General features: G+C 43.7%; 1 protein-coding gene across 1 annotated transcript in view; it reads left to right on the top strand.

Annotated features, from left to right (window-relative positions):
- The first annotated feature begins 120 nt into the window (after window positions 1-120).
- DMGDH (dimethylglycine dehydrogenase) overlaps window positions 121-22,388 on the top strand; it is a 61,801-nt gene continuing 39,533 nt past the window's right edge. The window contains exons 1-5 of the mRNA XM_074995459.1: window positions 121-335; window positions 3,352-3,526; window positions 7,565-7,663; window positions 14,074-14,238; window positions 17,939-18,143. Of these exons, the coding sequence (XP_074851560.1) occupies window positions 229-335; window positions 3,352-3,526; window positions 7,565-7,663; window positions 14,074-14,238; window positions 17,939-18,143 (751 nt within the window). The 5' untranslated portion in view covers window positions 121-228. The remainder of the gene's footprint in view (window positions 336-3,351; window positions 3,527-7,564; window positions 7,664-14,073; window positions 14,239-17,938; window positions 18,144-22,388) is intronic.

Here is a 22,388-nt window from a genome sequence, read left to right as displayed (position 1 = left end):
CTCCGACGTGGTGAAGCCGGGCGCCAGGGCCGTGTTGGCTCGGGGTCGGCTTCACCCTCCCCCCCGCAGGGCACCTCACACCGCCTCCAGCCCTCAGTGCGGGGCGGGCCCGGCTCCCTCGGCTAAGGGGATTGGCCATGGGAGGCGCCGGGGTGGGGGGCGCAGTCCACCTTCAGTCCCCGCTGCCGCGGGAGCCAGCGCAGCGCCTGCGAGGGTCCGGCACGCGCCATGCTGAGGGCAGCCCTGCGGCTGCTCCCGCCCCAGCTGCCCGGCCGCGAGCTCGCCTCCCCCCGCCGGGCGCGCCCCCTGAGCAGCGGCACCGGCACCGCGCGCCGGTGAGTCCTGCCCGCCTGCGGCTCGCGCGCTCTAGACGCCTTTCTCCGGTGGAGGGAAAGCGGTGGGTGGATTCGCCGAGGCCAGGCCTGCCCTGTGCACGTGGCGCAGGCCCCAGAGCTTGCGAGGCGAGCGCCCCAGCTGTCCCGCTCTTGCCTCTACCTCTGCCCAACTCCTTCATTCCCTGCGTGGCTTGCGCGCTGCCATTGACACAAAGGGGCGCCCTCGAGTCCCACCCCGGCTTTTAAAGTGCAAGAGAAACGGCGTCGGGCAATTTTGGCCTCATACCAAGGGAAGAGGGGGACGGGACTTTTAACTGCTGCTGCTGCTGCTGCTAAAATTAAACATTCAGAGCAGCGCTGCATAACTTGCACCGTAGAGTCTGCAAGTAGTTAGCCAAGGAGCTCTCTGAGCCGCGCAGTGTTGCTTTTTAACCGAAACGCGGGGACATTGCAGAGCATTGGTGGGCTGGAGCCACCGAAGGTATCAACCTGACATCAACCCTGGAATAGCTTCTCTAGGACTCTATCAACGAATTAGAGGCTAAAATATAAGTAATGCCAAGTAAGCATGCTTTTAGGGAAGGCAAGTCTCCTCGAGCATTCCTCTTTAAAAACAAACAAACCAGGATTACAGCACCTATGTTGATTTACAACAGCAAGGAAGGGTCCTGTGGCACCTTATAGACTAACAGAAAAGTTTTGAGCATGAGCTTTCGTGAGCACAGACTCACTTCATCAGATTCAGTCTGTGGTCACGAAAGCTCATGCTCAAAACTTTTCTGTTAGTCTATAAGGTGCCACAGGACCCTTCCTTGCTGTTGCAGATCCAGACTAACACGGCTACCCCGCCCCCCAGACACTTGATATGTTGATTTAGTGTACTGAATTTCTGCATGGCATTTGATTTAGTATCAGAGGACTTGGTGATTTTCAAAACTGTATTATGTGAAACCATTGGGGCACACCTTTGGTGGATAAAAACTGTCTCATTGATTCCTAAAATAGAGTTAATAGAGAGATGTCAATGAGTGAGGATGTTTCTGTTGGGATTCTCCATAAACTGGTTGTTGACACAACATAATTCAATATTTTATCAATAATTTAGCCCATGATATTTAATCTATGCTTGTAATGTTTGCACAAAAATTGGCAGAGTAATAAACAATAAGGACAGATTATTGTTACAGAGTGGTTTGCATTTCTTAGTTAGATTCTCAAAATCCAACAAAATGGGTTTTAGCAAAGTTGATTTAAAGCTAATGTATCTGGGACAAAACTCAAGTTATATCTCCAGGGTGTGATACTTGGTCTTGGAAAGTAATGACTCAGAACAGGGTATAGGGTCCATCATGGATAACCCTTCAACATGAACTCTTAATTGCATGACTGTGGAAAAAAAGATAATGCAATTCCAGAATACGTAAAAAATTGAATGTCAAGTAGAAGGAGGTGATTTTGCTTTTGCACACAGCGCTGATAACACTGCTACGAGACAACTGTGCCTGGTATTAGTGTCTGCACTTTAAGAAAGATGTAAAAATACTGGAGAAAGTTCAAAGGAGGGTGATAAAAATCATCCAGGATTTGGAAGGGGTTTACGCTGTGAGCCTTAAGAAACTCAGTCTGTTTGGTTAACCAAGAGAAGATTGAGAGGTAACATGATCACTGTGTGTAGGTGCTTGCACATGGAAACGCTAGCTGATACCCGGGGACAGAAGGAGATGGGTTCAGATTTGCTGACAAAGACATAACAGGATCCAGTGGCTGGAAGTTTAACTTAGAGAAATTCAGCCTTGAAATTAGATAAAATTTTCTGGCTTGGAAGATGATAAACTGTTAAAATAGCTTATTAGAGGGAGGAGGAGGACTCTCCATCTCTTGGAATCTCTAAAACCAGATTAGATATCTTTCTGAATTGTAATATAAACCAATTTCTGAGAAAAATTCTGTGGCCTATGTGGATAAGAGGTCTGGTTGTGTGGTCATGGCGGTCCTGTCTGGCCTGAGGTTCTGTTCATTCACTCCCTACATGGATTATGGAGAGAAGAGAAATTCTGATTTATTTTCCATGTGTTCAGGACAATTATTCTGCATTAAGATAACGTCTGTAATCAATTCTCATGGTTGAGATCTTCAGCCGGTTGCCTGCAGGCTCAGAAAGGAATATGTCGCCTGAAGATTTATCCTGTTTTTTATTTATACGAGCAGGACGTGCCCTTTTGTGATGGTGGTGGGGTCAGGGGTGACTGGTGCCTGCAGGAACAGGGGGAGCATGGGCAAGGGCAACTGATATCTGTGGCACGAGGGGAGCGGGGTGACTGGCATCTGGCAGCAGGCGGAGGCAGGGGTGAGTGGTGCCTGTGGCCTGGACTCTTCCAGAACACGTTCATGACTACAGTGTGATGGACAGATGGACAGACAGACGTTTCTCTAAAACAGAGCTTGGCCACTGTGGTAGGTGAGGCACCGAAAAGGTGAACCCGTCTCATACAGACATAGAATGTATGGTTAAAAAGAACCATCAAATCATCTAGTGATCTGAGATGGTATAGAAGTCTCTGCCTTAGCTGCATAGGTGGTGCTCTAGCTCAAAATGTTGCAGACCACCTGATCTGGGGGGACAGGAAGAAATTTTCCTCCAATGCAGATTTGCAGAGCCTTGGGCTTTTTTCACCGTTCTCTGCATCATAGATTATGGATTACTGACTGGTAACATCTGATACATCCCACCTAATAAGTTCTTTGCCACTCCAGGGGCACTGGGCATTGGTAACACTTCTGTCTCTCCTGTTCTATGCCAGTGTCACACAACTGTTCAGTCCCTTGAGAACTGCAATGCTTAGTCTCAGCCCACTTACTAGGCTCAGCACAGGGGTGACCGGGTGAAATTTAATGGCTCCTGAGTTACAGGAGGCCAGATTAGATACAGGTAAATCTTTAAAAATGACTCAACTGCTACTTTGGTGAGAGGATAAAAGGTGGATTTTGCGTCCTGTTTGTGACTTTCTTTCTGCAGTGAAGCAAAACCATCATCTTTCTCGGGAACCAAATGGAAAGACACAGCAGAGACAGTGATCATTGGAGGTGGTTGCATTGGTGTAAGTCTTGCTTACCACCTGGCTAAGGCTGGCATGAAGGATGTCATTCTACTTGAAAAATCTGAACTGACGGCTGGATCTACTTGGCATGCAGTAAGAAAATCTTGTTAATTACTAAGATCTCAAATATGTAAATAGGTTTCAGATGACTTATAATATCTCACAGTGGAGCAAAGATTTCATTTCCCCCACTCCATGACCTTCTAGAAAATCAGTTTCTCCATTATTTATCTGGGTAGAAATTCTAGCACTGGATTGTATTCCTGGGTCTGTGATAGACTCACTATGTGATCTTGGAAGAGTCACTTTTGTGTCTAGACTGCAGTCACTGGTTGTGATTATAGTTTAAGTCAAGACACCTGAGGTGCCTTTAATATATCTAGACTGGGTTGCCCACAATAGAGCAGCTCTGACAGTGTGAGTTTCTGCCTGTGCTAGCCCTACAAGAAATAACTCAGGGTTTTGGAAGATTTTTACAGCGTGCACTGAAGCTCCAGAGGTGACGACTGCGGAGATTGCAGGAGGTGGGGGGAGGGGGGTACCAGCTACATGCCCCTGTTTTGCCACCTGCCTGCTCCTCCTGTGCCCCACTCATGCTGCTCCCACTCCCATCCCTGCTGCGCCCATGCACCACCCTTTCCCTGGCTCTGTCCCTTACTGCCTGCCTCTGCTCCACTCAAGCCTCACCCTCCCCTGTCCCTGCTTGCTGCTACTGGTGCGTACAGGGCAGCCTCCTCCACCCCAGAGCAGTGACGCCAAGGAGTAGCACGAGTTTCCCATCTCACGCTGCTCTCATGCAGCACTGCTCTGGGGGAGAGCCCACGCTCATCAGAACCAGCATGGTGCAGTCTGATAGTGAGTGCGGGAAGGGGCAAGACCGACGCTATGGCCACATATGCACCCCCATTCATCACCTGTTTGCTGCCATGGCTTTATTGACTGTATCCCAAGATAGGTAGCGTAAAGCTTTCTTGCCTCTGGTTGAATCCTCTAAACATGCCCTTAAACTACCTGTGCACCCATCTGTAAAGTTGGGGTAAATATTGGTAGCATGTTTTAAATCTAGGATACGCTCATACCTTGAGCACTGCGTGGGGTTCTGGTTGTCCCATTTAAAAAATGATATATTTAACTTGGAAAAAGTACAGAGAAGGATCACAGAAGGCATTGGGTTATGGAGCAAATGCAGTTCTAGATTAAAAAGACTAGGACTGTTCATTTTAGAAAAGAAATTATCAAGTTGGAATATGATTGAAGTCTATAAAATCTTGATTGGTGTGGAGACAGTAACAAAGGAAGAGTCAATACTACTACTTCACATAGCACAAGATCCAGTAAAAGATACTACCTCACCTACTTTGTCTCACAAGAACTAGTAGTCACCCAATGAAATTAATAGGAAGCAGATTTAAAACAAACATTAAAAAACACTTCACTCAGTGAGAAGTCAAGCCATAAAATTCATTGACAAAGTGTGTTATGATGAACCAAAGTGTAACTGGTTGAAAAAAAAGTAAATTCAAGAAAGATAGGTCCATCAGCTGCCATTAGTCAATATGGTCAGGGATGCAACCCTATGATCTGTGTGTCCTTAAACTCTGACTGCCAGAAGCTGGGACTAGACAGTAGGCGGTGGATCACTCAATAATTAACACAGTCCGTTTATTTGTTGTGAAGCATCTGGCACCAATCTCTGTCAGAAGACAGGGTACTGGGCTAGATGGACTGTTGGTCTGACTCAGGATGTTCTTATGAGATTCTTGGAGCATTAGTGCCATAGAAGTGAAAATAATTGTTAAATTTATTACAGAAGTGTGTCAGTACTTCTATACCTTAGGTTTTTAAACTTAAATTTTTACTTTTAAAGGAGATTTGTTATACTTAAAACAGCAACACCAGAGATCGTTATAAATTAGAACAGCTTTTTTTCTTTGTTGAACAAAAATATTGTTTTCCTTCCTACCAAACCCAGTGATAGTGTAACGCACATTCTTGTACTATAGTAAAACTTTATTGTATGTATATTTTCATCTAAGAAGGGGAGAAAAGCAATGAGGAGGAGATATGAATAGGGAATAGTGAAAGCAATAGTGAGTTTGAAGGTGTTGGGTAAGATCTGGAAAAGCAAAGCGATTAATTTAGGAATGAAGCTGAAAATCTTTAAAATGTGTGTATTCAGCAGAACGTTGTATGGATGTGGGACATGAGTGATAACGAAGGACTTGAAGAGAATGATATTGGCGTTTGAGATGAGTTGTTTTAGAAAGATCCTTAGAATAGGATGGATGCACAATGTCACCAATGCGGAATTATATAGGAAGATACAGCCGAAAGAGAACCTACCGCAGAAGGTTATACAATGGAAGTTACAGCTATCGGGGCATATCTGCAGAATGATAGATGAATACAAAGTCAAGACCCTGGTATTCAGCATATTGGATGGTTCAAATATTATAGGAAGACCCCACAGACAATGGGTAGATGATATAGTAGGTTGGTGCAGAAACAGAAACTAAGCCACTCCACCCTGGACAGGGAAAGATGGAAGGAAATAGTGAGGGAGGCATCAGACACCAATGGGCACTGAGCCCATGGTTGTTGATGATGATACTTATTTTCTTACACATGCTGAAATTTTTTTTCCATAAGATCATAACTTAAATTTCCATTGATTTGGTTTACATTAGACAGGTTGAGGGGACCTGCTAATACAGGGATGAAAAGTGGAGCCCAAAGTAAAAAGTTTGCTCACCCCTACTGTATAGAACCAAGCTTTCTGTGAAATGGAAAGTTTTTAAGACAATGGGATATAGTCCAAAACATAGTTTTGAGAAGTAATTTTCAGGTGGTATCCATTGTTATATTATTTCTCTTGACTTCTTCTAGTCCAGGGATTCCCAACCTACGGGTTGGGACCCAAACATGGGTCACCATTAGATTTTCTAAGGGTCACTGGCTGGGGGGGCTCTAAGCCACATGTGGCTCTTTAAGGAGCCACTTGCAGCTTCTGCCACTCACTCCTCCGGCTCCCAGCCCCTACCTGCCATGCTGAAATGGAACTCAACTTAATTGGTTGAACAGATGGCAGGAGGGATCTGGCTGTTAAACCAATTAAATTGAATCCCATTTCAGTGTGGAAGGGCAGGGAACTGCCTGCGCAGCGGGTAGGGGAAAGGAGTAGTTGGGCTGTGGGGAGCCACAGGGAGGAGGTGGGTGGCGGCCCAGAGAAGGAGCAGTGGGGTAGAGGCAGCAGCGGGGGGGCATTTTGGGCCTGCAAGGGGTTTAAGCCTAGGGGGTGGGGAGGTGGTTTGAGGCTGTGAGGGGTTTAAGCTTGGGGGTAGGGGAGACGCAAATCAAGATTTATAAATTTTTTTCCCAGGGGAGAACCTCCCTCCCAGTTTTCAGTTGCCTTGTGTCACAAAGTCTTACTAAATTGTCAGAATGGGTCACCATCTCGAAAAGGTTTGGAACCGCTGTTCTAGTCAAAAGAATTGTATGCTGGCATAGTCCCAAAACGTGAGCCAGTGTTGCTCCGGGAAACCCACATCGCCAACAGCAGTTACATTTTGTCAAGGCCCATGCTTGCACTGTTGCTTGTCTAAAAGAACTACAGAAATTTTAGAAACCACAGCTACTTGGGAACTCAATTTTATGTAAAAACAACTTGAAGTCCTGTGGCACTTTATAGACTAACAGATTTATTGGAGCATAAGCTTTCATGGGCAAAGACCCACTTCATTGTTTTTGTAGATACAGACTAACACAGCTGACCCTCTGATACCTGTCAGTTTTATGTCTCACGCAAAAGATTTATGCAGAAAAATTAATAATTAAAGCACAAAATGAAACTATAGTGGAGAATAAGCACAACCAACATATTGTGATTTGACAAATTAATGAGAAAAGACAAGCGGAAAAACATTTGTAAATGAAAGGAGAGTGCTGGTAAACTGTGAGACAATTTTACTATAAATGCATAAATAACTTTTGCTTCCAGCCATGCGTTGCTTTTTGCTGTGCTAGTCTGAGTTCCTTTTAAATTATATGTGAAAAAAATCTGTCTAGAAAGGGGAGAAGAGAACCCTGCATTTCCAAAAGTACTCATATGTTGATTTTTGTTTCTTATTCAAGGCTGGGTTAACAACTTACTTTCATCCTGGAATAAATCTGAAGAAAATCCATTACTACAGCATCAAACTCTACGAAAAATTGGAGGAAGAGACTGGGCAGGTGAAAGTCTTTGCTTTAAAGATGTTAATTCAGATCAGTATTAGTTGTGCTAGAAAAACTATGGGAAGGTTTTAAGAGGATATGTTGTGCATATGAATATGAAGGGAGCTCTCATACCACAAGGACTCACTTTATCTGAATGTAGTTTGTTGTCTGTATGTCTGTCCTATGTTCATTTTCTAGTATTTAACTCCAGCATACTGTATATTGATGCTCCCTCAGAATCCTTCTTAATTCTTAAATAGGAAACAGATTTCAAAATTAAAATGCTTATTATAACTCAGAAGCCAAGCAGGCAAAGACACCTTTCCATATGAGTTAAAACAGCATTCAGGAATGAGCAATCTGACAATTCGGCATTCCTGGTTTTAATCAAATGATGGGTAGATGTTGCCCATAATTGAAGAGATTGCTGCAGTTCATCATATTTGTTTCAGAGCTGTGCTTCTTTTTGTCAACTAAATCACTTTCTGCAACCAATGCTTTCCCTCTTCCATGTTGGACACTGCAACGGAAACAGTGATTCTCACTTTGACAATCTGACAAGTTGATCATTCTCACAAAATACTCTGTGGCCTCACTCTGCTTTTCACCTTTCCAGAGGACATGCTTTCTTCTAGTGATACGTATCATGAAAAATAACGTATTAATTAAATTTGTGATGGAATTCCTTGGGCGTGAATTGCATGTCTCCTTTTCTGTTTTACCAACATCCTACAATATATTTCACGTTGTAGCAGTCTCGGGTAGTGATACAGGAGATGTTCTTTGTTTAAAGTACACTTTCATTGAAGATATGACAGAACACAAGGTAGGTACCAATGTGAGATTTACAGCACTCAACCCAAGGTTTAAGAATCTGAAGCTCATGAGATGTGGAACATGCTTTCAGAAGTTTTAAAAGAGCAACACTCCAATGTGGAAACTACTGAACCTGAACCACCGAAAATAAAAATTGACCTTGTGCAGGTTGCATCTGAGATGATGAAAATAAAAATGCATGAGTCTGTGCTGCTTTGGATCATCATTGAGCAGAACCTGTCATCAGCATGGGCGCGTGAGCTCTGGAATAGTGGTTAAAGCATGAAGGGACATACGACTTTTCAGCACATCTGGCCAATAAATATCTTGTGATGCCAGCTACAACAACACCACGTGAGCACTTACTACTTATAGATGACGTTGGAAACAAGAAGAAAACATCCAAAATATTTAAATAGATGGTATTCTGTTATTGTTTAACAGTGCAGTTAATTTTTTAATCATTTCACAGTGCTCAGTTTAAACTGCGCTAGACAAAATAAATGAACAAAAACATGGGTTGTCCTGCAATGGATTTCCTTTTTATTTCTGTTTGATTATTCTCTAATTTTGCAAAAATTGTTAAAAGATAATGAGTCCTTTCATTTACAGGGCCTTATCATGCATCCATAACCTGTGAAAGGTGAGGGTCCATCACACATGAATCATATCTCTCATGTCCAGAAAGAAGGTTCAAGTGCCTCTGCAACAGCATCCATCCACCTTGTCCTGTATTCTGTGGAAGGCAATCAACTGACACAGGAATCAGCTATATGTGGAAGAGCTGGGCAGTGGGCAGATTGAGTGATAGGTGGGAGGGACATGCAGTGTGTCTCCATTGGTCCCTCAGAGATTCTTCATGGAAGCTAACGTTACTCCAAGTTACACTGACTTCCTGCAGCCCCTTCTTTGCATTGGAGATAGCCCTTGTGGGAGTAGTCCTCTGCCAGGCCAGTAATCTTTTGTGGTGCAGCTCCAATGGAGCTTTGCTAAAACAGAGTGGAGGGAACTTCCAAAGACAGTTCTTGCAGAGTCCCAGTAGCACTTAACCTGTTTGTAGGTGGGTTAGCTCCATTTCTGAACAGAACAATTAGAAGAAGAAGTAATCTTTTGAGGAGGATTGGGGCTGATTGGGTTTGACCACTGTCACTAATGTGAATGAGCACACTCTTAATTGGCTTTAATTACTTATACTTCATTAAAAAAAACTTTGTTTTTTAGTAAAAATGTGCAATCCCTTAACTTCTTAATGTTTATTTTATAATGTTTCCAGTGATTAAAATGCTATTTCTGATCCCTTTTGACACAAGTAGTTAGAGCCCTGTGGATTGCTCTTGTTAGGAGGAAAATTGATGATGGAGTCAAGTATCTTTGTACAATGTTAGTAAATAATCAGGACTGCATCAAAGTCCTATTTCTTTGAACACAGTGTAACCCTTCTGCCAGGTGGAGCCAGTAGCAGGCAGGGCCAGGTTCAATGTCTAGGGGCTCCTCTTCATCCACCCAAAACAGAACCTGTATGAGCCCCCACCCAGTAATCTGGGAGTCACACACCACTCTTGGGCATCTCTGAGAGGCAATACTTCCGCACTCATAAACATGGAGTCTGAGTGTTGAAAAGAGATTTTTGATACAAGGGACAGAAGTAACTTGTTTTCTCTCAGGCCCTTAAGTTCAGCAATCTGAATGCTCTCTTCACATGTCCAACTCTTCTCTGCACCCCACTCACAGTTCCTGCCTTTGGTCAGTGCAGGCCAGAGTTCAGAGGTTCATCCACAGAGTTCACCTCTCATCCTGGAAAGGGGAGGGGAAATAAAAAAACCTCTTACTCACTCTGCTGGTCACTCACCATCTGTGCACTGCTGTCTGCTCATCACATCACTGCCACCACACTGGTTGCTTGTGCTGCTGCTACTCTGCTGGCCATTTGTGCCACCGCCCTGCTGGCTGCTTGGTACATCTCTCCACTGCTGCACCACTGGCTATCAGTCACCATATGCTGCCATCCACCTCTTGTCTGTGACTTCTGCCCATCATTCTCAAGTGATTTCAGCTCCCAGTGATTTCACCGCTTAACAAGCAGGGTAGAAGAAACACATGTCCAACACAACTTAAGTAAGAGGCCTTAATGTTCTTCTGGGAATGCTTGCTCATGCCCATTCAACTGAGGTTTGTGTGCTCATCACGTGCACTGGTGCCAGAAGATTTGGAGTACCCGTAGAGGAGCTGGCACTGGCACCACCTGGAGCAGCACACGCGTGCCACACTATAAAGAGGGACACTCACCCTTCCACCTTCAGTTCCTTCTTGTTTCCAGTAGCGGTGCTTGTAACCTGCTTGTCTGAGCATTAGCTGTTGTGCGTGTCCATAGTTGGACTTTGTCTTTTCTCTGTAAATAGTTCTATTGTTAGGTAATTCACTGTTTTATGTCCTTAGTTAGCGTAGTCGCTGCTGGGACTTAGCCTTGGGCCAGGGCATGCCCTGTGTCCCAGGCTTCACATTACATAATCAGACCATGGCTACGTCTACACGTGCCCCAAACTTCGAAATGGCCATGCAAATGGCCATTTCGAAGTTTACTAATGAAGCGCTGAAATGCATATTCAGCGCTTCATTAGCATGCGGGCTGCCGCGGCGCTTCGAAATTGACGCGCCTTGCCGCCGCGCAGCGCGTCCAGACGGGGCTCCTTTTCCAAAGGACGCCGCCTACTTCGAAGTCCCCTTATTATGGGGATAAGGGCCATTTGCATGGCCATTTCGAAGTTTGGGGCACGTGTAGACATGGCCCATGCCAGTTAGAGACCTTCACTCCGACTGTTTGCACTGCTCAGGAGAGGCTCAGAGAAGCGATAAGTGCCACATTTGCAAGTCTTTCAAGCCTGGTGCCAAGACGGTGTTCTGCAGTTAGAGAATACCAGCTCGAGAGAAGGAGCGCAGGCAGTAGGAAGAAGGGACAGGGGATGGGTCTTTTGAATTGAGAGATGTGCCATCCTCGATCTTACCCTCAGAAGGGTCACTTGGAGGCCACCTTTGGGCAGGGGGAGCTGGGCTGCATGGAAGAGTAAGATTTGGATTGTCTCTTTCAAAAACCCTTCTATTTGCTCTAGCCTGAGTCCTGATGAGACTAAGAAGACTGGGCAGATTGGGCATGAGGCCTGAATTTTTTCCATTCTGTGCCCAGGACATACAGACCAGGGGTGTGGAGGGTCATGCAGGAATCTTTTAGCCCATGGAGCTTAGCGTCTGTTTGCAAATAAGGCCAAATTATCAAAGAGAAGATCCTGTAGAGACTGCTGAGCCTCAGGGAAGAGGGCTTATAATCTGGTCATATCCATACTTATTGGACTGCTTTTGTGAGCCAATGGCCATGTGTTTCCTCCTGCACCTAGCCTGGAAGTTGGCCTTCCTCTTGTCTGTTATATCTGCAAGGAGGGCCTCTCAGATGAGGACTTTGATGTCGGATCGCCCCATACACAGTCTTCTATAAAGACAAAGTGTAGATGTGACTTCACCCTGACTTACCACCTAAGATCCATAAGTCTCTGCTTTCCATATAGGCCAGTATATCATCTGCCTGGCTTTCTCCTCAAAACTTCATGCGACAGCCAAGCAGTGACGGTTGCACACCCTGAAAGTCCGCAGGGCTCTAGTGCTGAGCAGATGAAGGGGCTCCCAGTTTCCACTCAGCGGATCTCTAACTGGATAACCTCCTGCATTTGGACATGCTATCAGTTGGCAGGTGGTCAACTGCCCCTGCTTGTCAAGGCTCACTTGATCAGGGTGCAAGCCTCTTTGGCAGACTTTCTCACTAATGTTCCTGTCCTGGACATTTGCAGAGCTGCAGTGTGGTCTTCAGTGCACACCTTTGCCATGCACTACATCCTGCTTTGACAAGCCCAAGAGGATGCTGCCTTCAGAACAGCTGTGTTGCAGTCAGCATGCCTCCAGACATACCACTTACAGTCAGCTACACTGAATGGACATGAGCAAGCACTCTTTAGAAGAAAAGACATTTACCTGTTTCTGTAACTGGTGTTCTTTGAGAGGTGTTAGTCGTGTTCATTTAACTTCCTGCCCTTCTTCGCCACTGTTGTTCTGTGGCAAGAAGGAACTGAGGGTGGAGGGCCAGTAGTGCCTTTTATAGTGCGACATCTGTGTGCTTCTCCGGAGGGTACTAGAGTCAGCTCCTCTATGGGTACTCTAACGGAAAACCTTCTGGCACTAGTGCACATGGTGAGCATGCACCGCTGTGCTGAATGGACATGAGCAACACATCTCGAACACCACTTACAGAAACAGGTGACTGTCTCATGCCTATTTAGCTCTGTTTTTTGAACAGAGGGGGAGAGAGGATAACAGGGCAGACTGGTCCAAGTGTGGGAGGTCATATAACCTCCTGACCAGAATAACCTTCCCCCCCGCCCCCAACGAGCTTGGAAACCTGAGACCCTGCTTAGCAAGATTCTTTCTGCTGTGAGCTCTTTCCTTTGAAACAATTTAGTACAATGCTTTCCCACAAAATTACAAACTTTTGTAACCATATTTTAGCTATCCTTGCATTTAATACAAACATAGCCAGTATTGGGTCACAAATTAAGTTGATTACAAGGAGAAAAATACCACTCCATCTGCTGACTGTCTTACAAATCTAAGCAAAGCAGAAGCAAACTGTATTTACATAGACACACACAGGGTTTCTCTACCCCTTCCAGCCAGCTGTAAAGGAACCATTCCTTCAGATCCTTCTTATATCAACGGGTCAAGTGCAGGAGACAGTTTCTCAGATCAGCTGTAGTCAAGTCCTTTCAGCCAGTACTCAGTACAAAAACTCTCTGGGCTTTTCACAGGGTAAGATTCCCATTGCCTGTTCAAGCACTGGCTGGTTCTTCCTTGCTGGCTTTTCTCTCATGTTCAGTGTCTTTTCTAGTTTCTCTCTCAGAAGTGCAAACCTTCACAAAACAATAGCCAGTAAAACCCCTTTTTACATGTTTGCCTTGCATGTGCCATTAATTTTGCAGGTGACATGTTCCTGTGCTTGGAGTGAAGGTTGCCCTTGTTTTATAAAGGAGCTTAATGGCTTCTTCAGCTCTCTTAAATGAAGGACAGTGGTTACATCCCTGGTTTGATAGATGTTTTACCCATAATACTGATAGATGATATTTATATAAGGTACTAAGCATGTACTTTTCAATTTATCTAATCTGTTTTTCAAAATGTGTAAAATAGAAGGGATACCATCCCCTAAATTGGCTCCTTAATCCAATCTTATAGGTTCAAAATTAATAGAGAGTGATGAAATACAATACAGAGGATCTATTTTTCTTTTTTACAACTTTTTTGAAAGGTAGCGTACATTTGAGTAATGTGCTCTCTCAGCTTAGTTAGGGTTTTATGTGGTAATAAATTGTTCTTTACTCCTCCCTGCGCCCCCAGTCCTTCTATATTTAGGGCCAGATCCTCCAAGGGGGTTTAGGGCTTGATCCTGTGGTCATTGAAGTCAGTGGCAAAGTTCCCGTTGACTTCACTGGTGTAGAATCAGCAGCTTAGACACAGGTGAGAAAGAGTCCTAATGATAACTCATTCAGTTGTTTTTGCTATCCATGTTTTAGGCTGTGGGATTTCATCAACCAGGCAGCATCAGAATTGCTTCCACCCCAACTAGAGTAGATGAATTCAAATACCAAATGACGCGAGCTGGTTGGCATCCAACAGAACAGTATCTTATTGGCCCGGAGAAAATGCAAGAGTTGTTTCCCATATTGAACATGGAGAAGGTAAAGACTAACATTTTTTGGGGGGGGATGAGGGGGCAAACACAGCTTGAAGTTAAGTTTTGGATTTTCAAAGATATACTGTAAATCCAAGGTCTGATTTTCTGGTGCACTAAAGCCTTTCATATAAAGGACTTCAGCTCAACCAATGTAAAAAGGCTTAATACAAATGAGAATTAGCCACCTCCCCATGTGATTCTATTGAAACCACATTTACAGGATATTCTGGGAGAGTTTCTATTGCATTGAAGAGTAAGTTCAGAAAGAAAGAGAAACACAGAGCCTGTTCAGTAGACAGAGACAAGAGTCATGTCAAGATATTCTAAGACAGTGTTTCTTAAACTTTTTATGACCACGGGCCACCAAATAGTAATATAATATAATATAATATTTTTATATGAACCACCAGTGAAAATTTTCTTTAGAAAATCGTTGTCAGACAAAAAATACAAAAAAAAAAAAAAAAAACCAGCAACATATATGCACAAAGAAAATGAAGTAGTTTAATTAGGTATCATGCCAATGAAGATGTAACATTGTGGCACACCCACGAGTTGTTCATGGAACACCAGAGTTCTGCGGAACATAGAGAAAGCTCAGCACAGCCACGTGTTGTAAAGGTTGACAAGCTGTTTTTATTCTAAACCCCTTGTTTAGTGGCTCAGAATTAGATTTGCCAGTATCTGATTTTCACTTTTTTATGATTTTGATGGGGAATATGAATGTTTATTTTTAAGCTTCTTATTTTTATTAATTTCACTTTTCACAGCTGCAGAAAATTTGGTGGCATAGAACGTTTGGGGGCATCTGACAGCTGGGGGTAGCTGACAAAATGCACTAAGATTTTAATAGTTACAAAGCTGTAACTTTTTAAGCAAATTGTCAGTATCATATGCCAAAATATGCAAAATTTATGTCCTTAAATCAAACTCTAGTAGGTTCTCAAGCAGCACTTTTCTTTGTTCTCTGTACATTTGTTACCAATGGAAATATATTTTCATTGGCTAGTGTATGTGTGGTGAAATCAATTTAGCTGACATTTGCTGATAAAAATATTGAACCCTTCCAAGGCTACTTTTAATGAAGGAATGCTGTCATGGGCTATAGCCCTCCATTTTGGAAGGGGCGTGTAAATTATGGCCATTCGAAAATACAAGTGAGGCGCTGCCATGTGTATGCAGTGCCTCGTTAGCATAATGGTAGCTGCACAAATTTCGAAGCTGCTAACTTCAAAGTGCTGACTGGCAGGCTCGCCGCAGGAGCTTCGAACTACATGCTCAACTTTGACATTCCCTTACTCCCAATTTGTTTTGGGAATAAGGGGGTTTCAAAGTTGGGTACGTATTTCAAAGCACCCATGGCTAGACTGCCAGTCAGCACTTCAAAGTTAGCAGCTTCAAAATTCGCATGGCCACCCTTATGCTAATGAGGCACTGCATACACATGGCAGCGCCTCATTTGCATTTTTGAATGGCTGTAATTTACATGTCCTTTCCTAAAGGAAGGGGTAGTGTGGCCACAGGCATGGAGTAGGATACAAGATTGATAACGGAGATCAAAAACCAGAAGGAAGATACAAGGCTTCTGAATGGATGGTTCCCTTCAGGCACCTTGCAATTTGCACAGATCCTTTGGACTTGTGAGCAAGAACTGTAGCCTTTTCTATAAAATCGTTTTTCTAGTGGAACAATTATCAGGGAACTCTATGAGGTGAACTTTGCAAAGACTTCCTTCCATTAACTCCCTCCCTGTTGCTTTTCCTCTATGGGGGATTATTACCGCCATCTTTACCAATATGCAGCTGCATAGGGCACCTGAAGATTTGGGGTGCCACTGAGTCTTAATGTCTGCCCTTTCTCCTCTTGCTGTCCCCATTCTGTGGCTCTGCTTCCACCATGGAGGATCTAGTTAACTTAAAATTGAAAAAGCCTGCCAGACCTGTTTGCAGAAGGTGGAACCTGTGAACAAGCCATTCAAATGGAAATTAAGCCTGTTAACAGACATTTACTAATCCCAGGTCTATACTGTCAGTTTCTAAAATTACTTGTTAGTCTATAGGACCTTAGTTTAAAATTTGCTTTAAAAATATTGGATTAGTGTGTTGCTGGATGTTATAAAATCACATCTCTAAAATATTGTCACTACTCTCCCCCCTTGCCCCAAGCTTCTGGAGGCATGGGATACTAGATTAATACTACTGTGTAGGGCCCCATTAATCCAAAGGACCACCCTAGGGCATTATTTTAATGTTTATAACATTGTCAATATTTTAATAACTATCACAGATTTTCATGAAAAGAGAAATGATTACACTCATTTTAAAATGTGCAAATGATCTAAGCCTTCTGAGTGTTACTCCTTATGTGGAATTGTCTAAAGGCTTTTATGAGATTTTTGGAAGTCATTTGACACCATCTGTTATTTAGTGAGAGAGAGGAGGAAGCCGTGCTACTCTATACACTGTCAAAACAAAAAGCAGTCAAGTTGCACTTTAAAGACTAGCAAAATAGTTTATTAGGTGAGCTTTCGTGGGACAGACCCACTGTGGGTCTGTCCCACGAAAGCTCACCTAATAAACTATTTTGCTAGTCTTTAAAGTGCTACTTGACTGCTTTTCGTTTTGCTTCTGTTATTTGGGTTTCTTTCTGAAATCTTCATCTTTGGCCTCTATGTCTGTGATCACAGATAGATAGCTTGTTGACAGGTGGATACGTTGGAGGGTAGGAATAGGGTCCAGAGTGACCTAGATAAATTGGAGGATTGGACCAAACGTAATCTGATGAGGTTCAACATGGACAAGTGCAGAGTCCTGCACCTGGAATTGAAGAATCCCAAGCAAGTTACAGGCAGGGGACCACCTGGCTAAGTAGCAGTGCAGCAGAAAAGGACCTGGGGATTACAGTGGATGAGAGGCTGGATATGAGTCAAGAGTATGCCCTTGTAGCTAAGAAGGCTAATAGAATATTGGGGTGCATTAGGAGGAGCATTTCCAGAAGATCTAGAGAAGTTATTATTCCTCTCTACTCGGCACTAGTGAGGCCACATCTGGAGTGTTGCCTCAGTTTTGGTCCCCCCCAGTATAGAAAGGATGCGGATGCATTGGAGCAGTCCAGCAGAGGGCAATGAAAATGATTAGGGGACTGGAGCACATGACCTATGAGGAAAGGCTGAGGGATTTGGGCTTATTTAGTTTGCAGAAGAATTAGGGGCAATTTAATAGCAGCCTTCAGCTTCCTGAAGGGGGCTCTAAACAGGATGGAGAGAGGCTGTTATCAGTAGTGATGGATAGCAGAACAAGGAACAATGGTCTCAAGGAACAGAGGAAGAGGGGAAAATTGGATATTAGGAAAAACTGTTTCACCAGGAGGATGGTGAAGCACTGAAATGCGTTGCCTAGGGAGGTGGTGGAATCTCCATCTCAAGAGGTTTTTAAGTCCCGGCTCGACAAAGTCCTGGCTGGGATGATTTAGTTATGGTTGATCCTGCTTTGGGCTGGGGACTGGACTCGATGACCTTCTGATTCTGGATTCTGTTTCTGGAGAATCACATTTCCATAGCATGATTACAAAGTAAGCCGTTTGAAGTTTTGACAATATAATATGGTTTTAAAGTTTGTTTTCAGATGACTCAAAAATTCACTTTAATATGAGACACAATGAGAACAGCAAATTTAATTTGAATTGCTCTTGTGTAATCCACTTAGGTTTTAGCTGGCCTATATAACCCTGGAGATGGTCACATTGATCCCTATTCTCTCACTATGGCCTTGGCTGCAGGAGCCAGGAAGTATGGTGCCCTGTTAAATTACCCCGTCCAAGTGACAAATCTGAGCTCTAGATCAGATGGGACATGGGAAGTTGAAACTCCATATGGAATAATTAGAACAAACAGAATTGTGAATACAGCAGGTAAGCATTAAAAGATACTCTGGTACCTTTTACAGATTAAAAAAATAACTGGTATAAGATGGAGTAACTCAGACGAAGCAGTAATATGCCACTATTTCTCTTGTAGTAACGTGCAGTTTGTTTTCTAGTAACTTACAGTTCCTGGTGAACCCGTAAAACCCATGGTTTAGTATCACACTGTCCTGAATTTTTACTGGACTCTTGCTTCACAACAAAGTTGTGGAAACTGAATACTTAGTGGAAGTTCCTGTAAATTATTATCCCTGACTAGAAATTATTATTTACTATTTGTACTACATGGAACAAACATATTACTAACATTTCTTTTCTCTCCTTCTCTGGTTTGTCTGCAAAAATATTAGGGGGTTACACAGTCCCATTAGGTGCTTAGATTTTTTTGTAAAATAATTAAAGAAATACCTGGATCTCTGATTCCTGTGGAGGTGTAGGTAAATATAGAGGTGGGGACCAACCAAGGACTAAGCCTGGTGAACAGTCTATGAATAAGTCCATGAATCTATGAATAAGTAAACACGTGTAATTTTATAATCTTGTTTATGTTTCATCTGAAGTCAAGTATCAAGAACGGTGAATGAAAGGTTTCTCAGGCCTCTGACAAGTTCTGTCCCTCCCTGTCATCCTGTTCTTCCTCTCTTTATCTTCTGTTGTCTCCTTTAGAGCATACATGTTTTCTTCCCTTCTATCCTATGCTTTTCCAGATTATACATTTCAAATGGCTTTACTTTTTCTTAACCGAACACATGTAGCCTGGATGAAACAGTTTTTGGGAATATTGTCAGTTCAAAATTTGAATATGGCCAGAATGGGGTCAAAACCAATTTTTTAAAAATTTCCTGCTACAGCAAAATTCCCCAAAAAATTCATTTAAGAAATAACAATCATAGTATTGTGTTTCTGAAACTAAATATGCTCCCTGGACTCCAACAGCTGATGAGTGAGACTGTCATTCTTGGGAAATGGTCAGTATTGTCCAGAAAAGTGGCAGGAAATCTTTCTGCTGGAACCTTTCCTTTGATTTGCCAACAGCTCTCTGAACCTGAGGTGTTTCCATCAAACCTGTTAGGTGTTCTGCAAATCTGTAGTTTCTAACAGAATTGTTTTATCGGGAGAGGCGGAGGTGGTGCAGTACACTCTTCCTCCCAGTGTTCACAGGCAGGCTTTTGGCACTAACTAGTTTGTGGTGAGAGCCAGTGGCTGTTATGGGGAGGGGGGTGGTTCTGGGGTGCCTCAGAGGGGAAGGCCTACCCTTCCCAAACCAATGTTTTACATGCCACCCATGCTCAGAAATATTGATGGCTGTGGGAGCTGCTGGATGCACAAGCACTCATGGTAATTAGGCCACTTAAGTGTCGGACTTCAGACATTCATTTTATAAAATCTTGGCATTAGAACATATATAGATGAAGAATTGCACTTCTAATACTTTCCTTATATTTTATAGTGTGATTGGCATCCTTTTGGTTGTATTGTCAATTGTCATTATATACAGCTTTCCTCACAAGTGCTTTCTAGAGCTTATCGTTATTTGTAAAACCAGTCTGCAGCCTTGTGAAATCTCTTAGGCTTTTTCATTTGCTTTGATAACTTATTAAACCAAAGATATGCTTCACTAAGCCTAGTTCTAATAGGGAGCTAAGTATTCAGCCAAACACTCATTGCTGAAAGTTGATATTGTTTAATATCCTGGGTTCAGGGTATGCAACCACTACTGTGACCAGAATATGCTATTAATGTTCTTTCAGCTGGCATTCATTCTTCATTTCAACCCTACCCCTTCAAATGGCTACTTTTAATTTTGATGCCAACCCTGGCTAGGCTCATGTTGCTAATTCTGAGCACAGCCGGGTTAATCAGAGAGCTATCTAAGCTTTTTTTTTTACAGTCAACATTTGCTGTGGAACTGGAATGAACAAGTTTAAACCAACTTGAAGCTGTTCCACTTGTGAGTTTTCTATTTTTAAACAAGCAGGCCCCTAATAAATAATCCCTGACATAAACTAACGGGTAGTGAAATTGCTCAGGAAGCTAGCTTTGTATTTATAATTGAGTCATTAATAAAACCTGCAGAAATGGTGACTTTATTTTAGATATGCATACTGTATGTACAAATATTTGAGCTCATAGTTGTGGTTCCATTTTACAACTGTTTTTGTATGCACCTAGAAATGGTAAGTTTATTTTTAACGGAGTTATTTTTCATTTTACAATAACTTACCAGACTACTATGCTGTGTAAAATGCCAAACAATACTGGCACTAAACATTTTGTTCTCATGTGTTTTTAATCACTTCAGTGGAGAAGAATTCTCAAGGTATAAATTATGTTTTAGCTTTACTTATCTCTCTCCCGTGGGATGGGAAGTTTGATATCTGCTTCCAGTTAGAACTTGTTTCTGTGAGCACACTCCTTCTTGAAGACTTTTACTTTTTGCCCATGGTTCATAATTTTTCGGCACAAAACCAGTGATGGATCCCGTCTGTTGTGCCAGGCTAATTAAATAAGCAACTGTTCAATATTGCAGTACCGAATCCTATAGTCAACATAAAAAAGCTAAGTGCAGTATCTATATATGAGGATTTTTAAAGTGGTGTTGAATAACACTGGGGATTCTATGATTAACACCGTATCAAGTGTAGAAAAAAATCTAACATGAGGTCATATACAGGCAGGTGCACTGTAGTAGTATATTTCAGGAAATGACTTTGATTTTAAGAAGCTGTTTAGAGCATCTTATAGTTCACATTGGATATGTCTGCACTACAGCGACCTTTCAAAAGAAGATCTTCCAGAAGATCATCTTCCAAAAAGGTGTGTCCACACACAAAAAGCAGATCAATCTTTCCATCCGTCCTTTCGAAAGATTGATCCGCCCTTTCGAAAGAGAGCGGCCACACAGCCCTGGCCACTCTTTGAGAAGAACAGGCCAAGAAACACTGTGGATGGGGTCACATGACTGCCAAGCCCTTCTGGAGGCTGCAGCCAGCTGCTCCCTTAAAGGGCCAGTCCCCAGCACCCTCATCCTGCACACACTGAGGCCTGCCGAGCTATCCACAGCACAGTAGGTCCCGTGCAGGGACCTGACTCCCAGCAGAGACCCCTGTGGATCCTCCACCTCTGGGTGGGGCTCCAGCTCGGCCCCTGCAGTGTCCAGCACCGTAATGGGGTGGAAGGGGGGGCTGCATCCTTGTGCCCCAGGAATCTGTGTAAGTCCTCATAATGGGGGCAGCTGGTAGATGCTGCCCTGAGCAGCCGGCCACATCCTTGGCCCTCATGTAGGCCTGTTGTGGCTCCTTCACTTTCGACCTGACTTGGTTTGGGTATGGGGGGATGGCCCCGGGCAGTCAGGCTAGCGGCCAGCCAGGTGAAGGCTGGGGCATTCAAGTGCCTTCCAGTATCAAGCAGGACCTCCTTGTCCCCCGAGAGGCTGAAGAGGTCCCAGAGCTCTGGCTTGGCCCACTATGGGACCTTCTTTTGATGCCCCAGGCAGGCTCCTGTGACCTCTTGTCCAGCTTGGTTGGGGACCCTGGTGGGGCACAGGGCTCCTGGCTGCTAGCCATAGGGGTGGTAGGGTGCTCTCTCTGCTGTGGGACTGACCTGAGGGCATGGTGCTGCAGGCTTGTGCCTTTGCAGCTGCCGTCATGCACTCAATTTCCTGCACAGGGTTTTTGTATCCCTGCATGTTTAAATGCAGCCAGACACAGAGACCATAGAGCTCCACTCATGCTGGCCATCTCCACGCATCAATTGGCCAGCACCATGGAGGATTTCTCTTTTGAAAGAAGGGCACAAGGAGAGTCTACATGCATTTTCTTTTGAAAGAATTTTTTGAAAGAAAGCGTTCTTCCTGATCCTGGAGTGGAGGAGCACTTTGTGAAAATGCGTGCGTTCTTTTGATTTACTTTAGAAAATTCATTTTGTGTGTAGACATGCTGGGATCTTTCAAAAGAGCACCTTCTTTCAAAAAAATTTTTGAAAGAACTTGCTAGTATAGACACAGCTATTCTTCTTTGAGTGGTCCCCGTGGGTGCTCCACAGTAGGTGTCGGGCTCGCCCCAGCGCCGCAGCTCAGAAATTCTTCAGCAGTCTCCGTCGGGTCGCGCATGCGCCGATGCGCGTCGGCTCTTCGCACGCTTACGGTCACTTGTGCGATCTGGTCCCCGCCAGTTCCTTCTCAGCTGCCAACGGCTGCAGACGGAATCCTCTCCGGCTCCAACGCCCGAGACA

The sequence above is a fragment of the Carettochelys insculpta genome, chromosome 5, assembly GCF_033958435.1.
Source record: "Carettochelys insculpta isolate YL-2023 chromosome 5, ASM3395843v1, whole genome shotgun sequence".
Lineage (NCBI taxonomy): Eukaryota > Metazoa > Chordata > Testudines > Carettochelyidae > Carettochelys > Carettochelys insculpta.
This window is presented reverse-complemented; position numbering and strand designations above follow the sequence as displayed.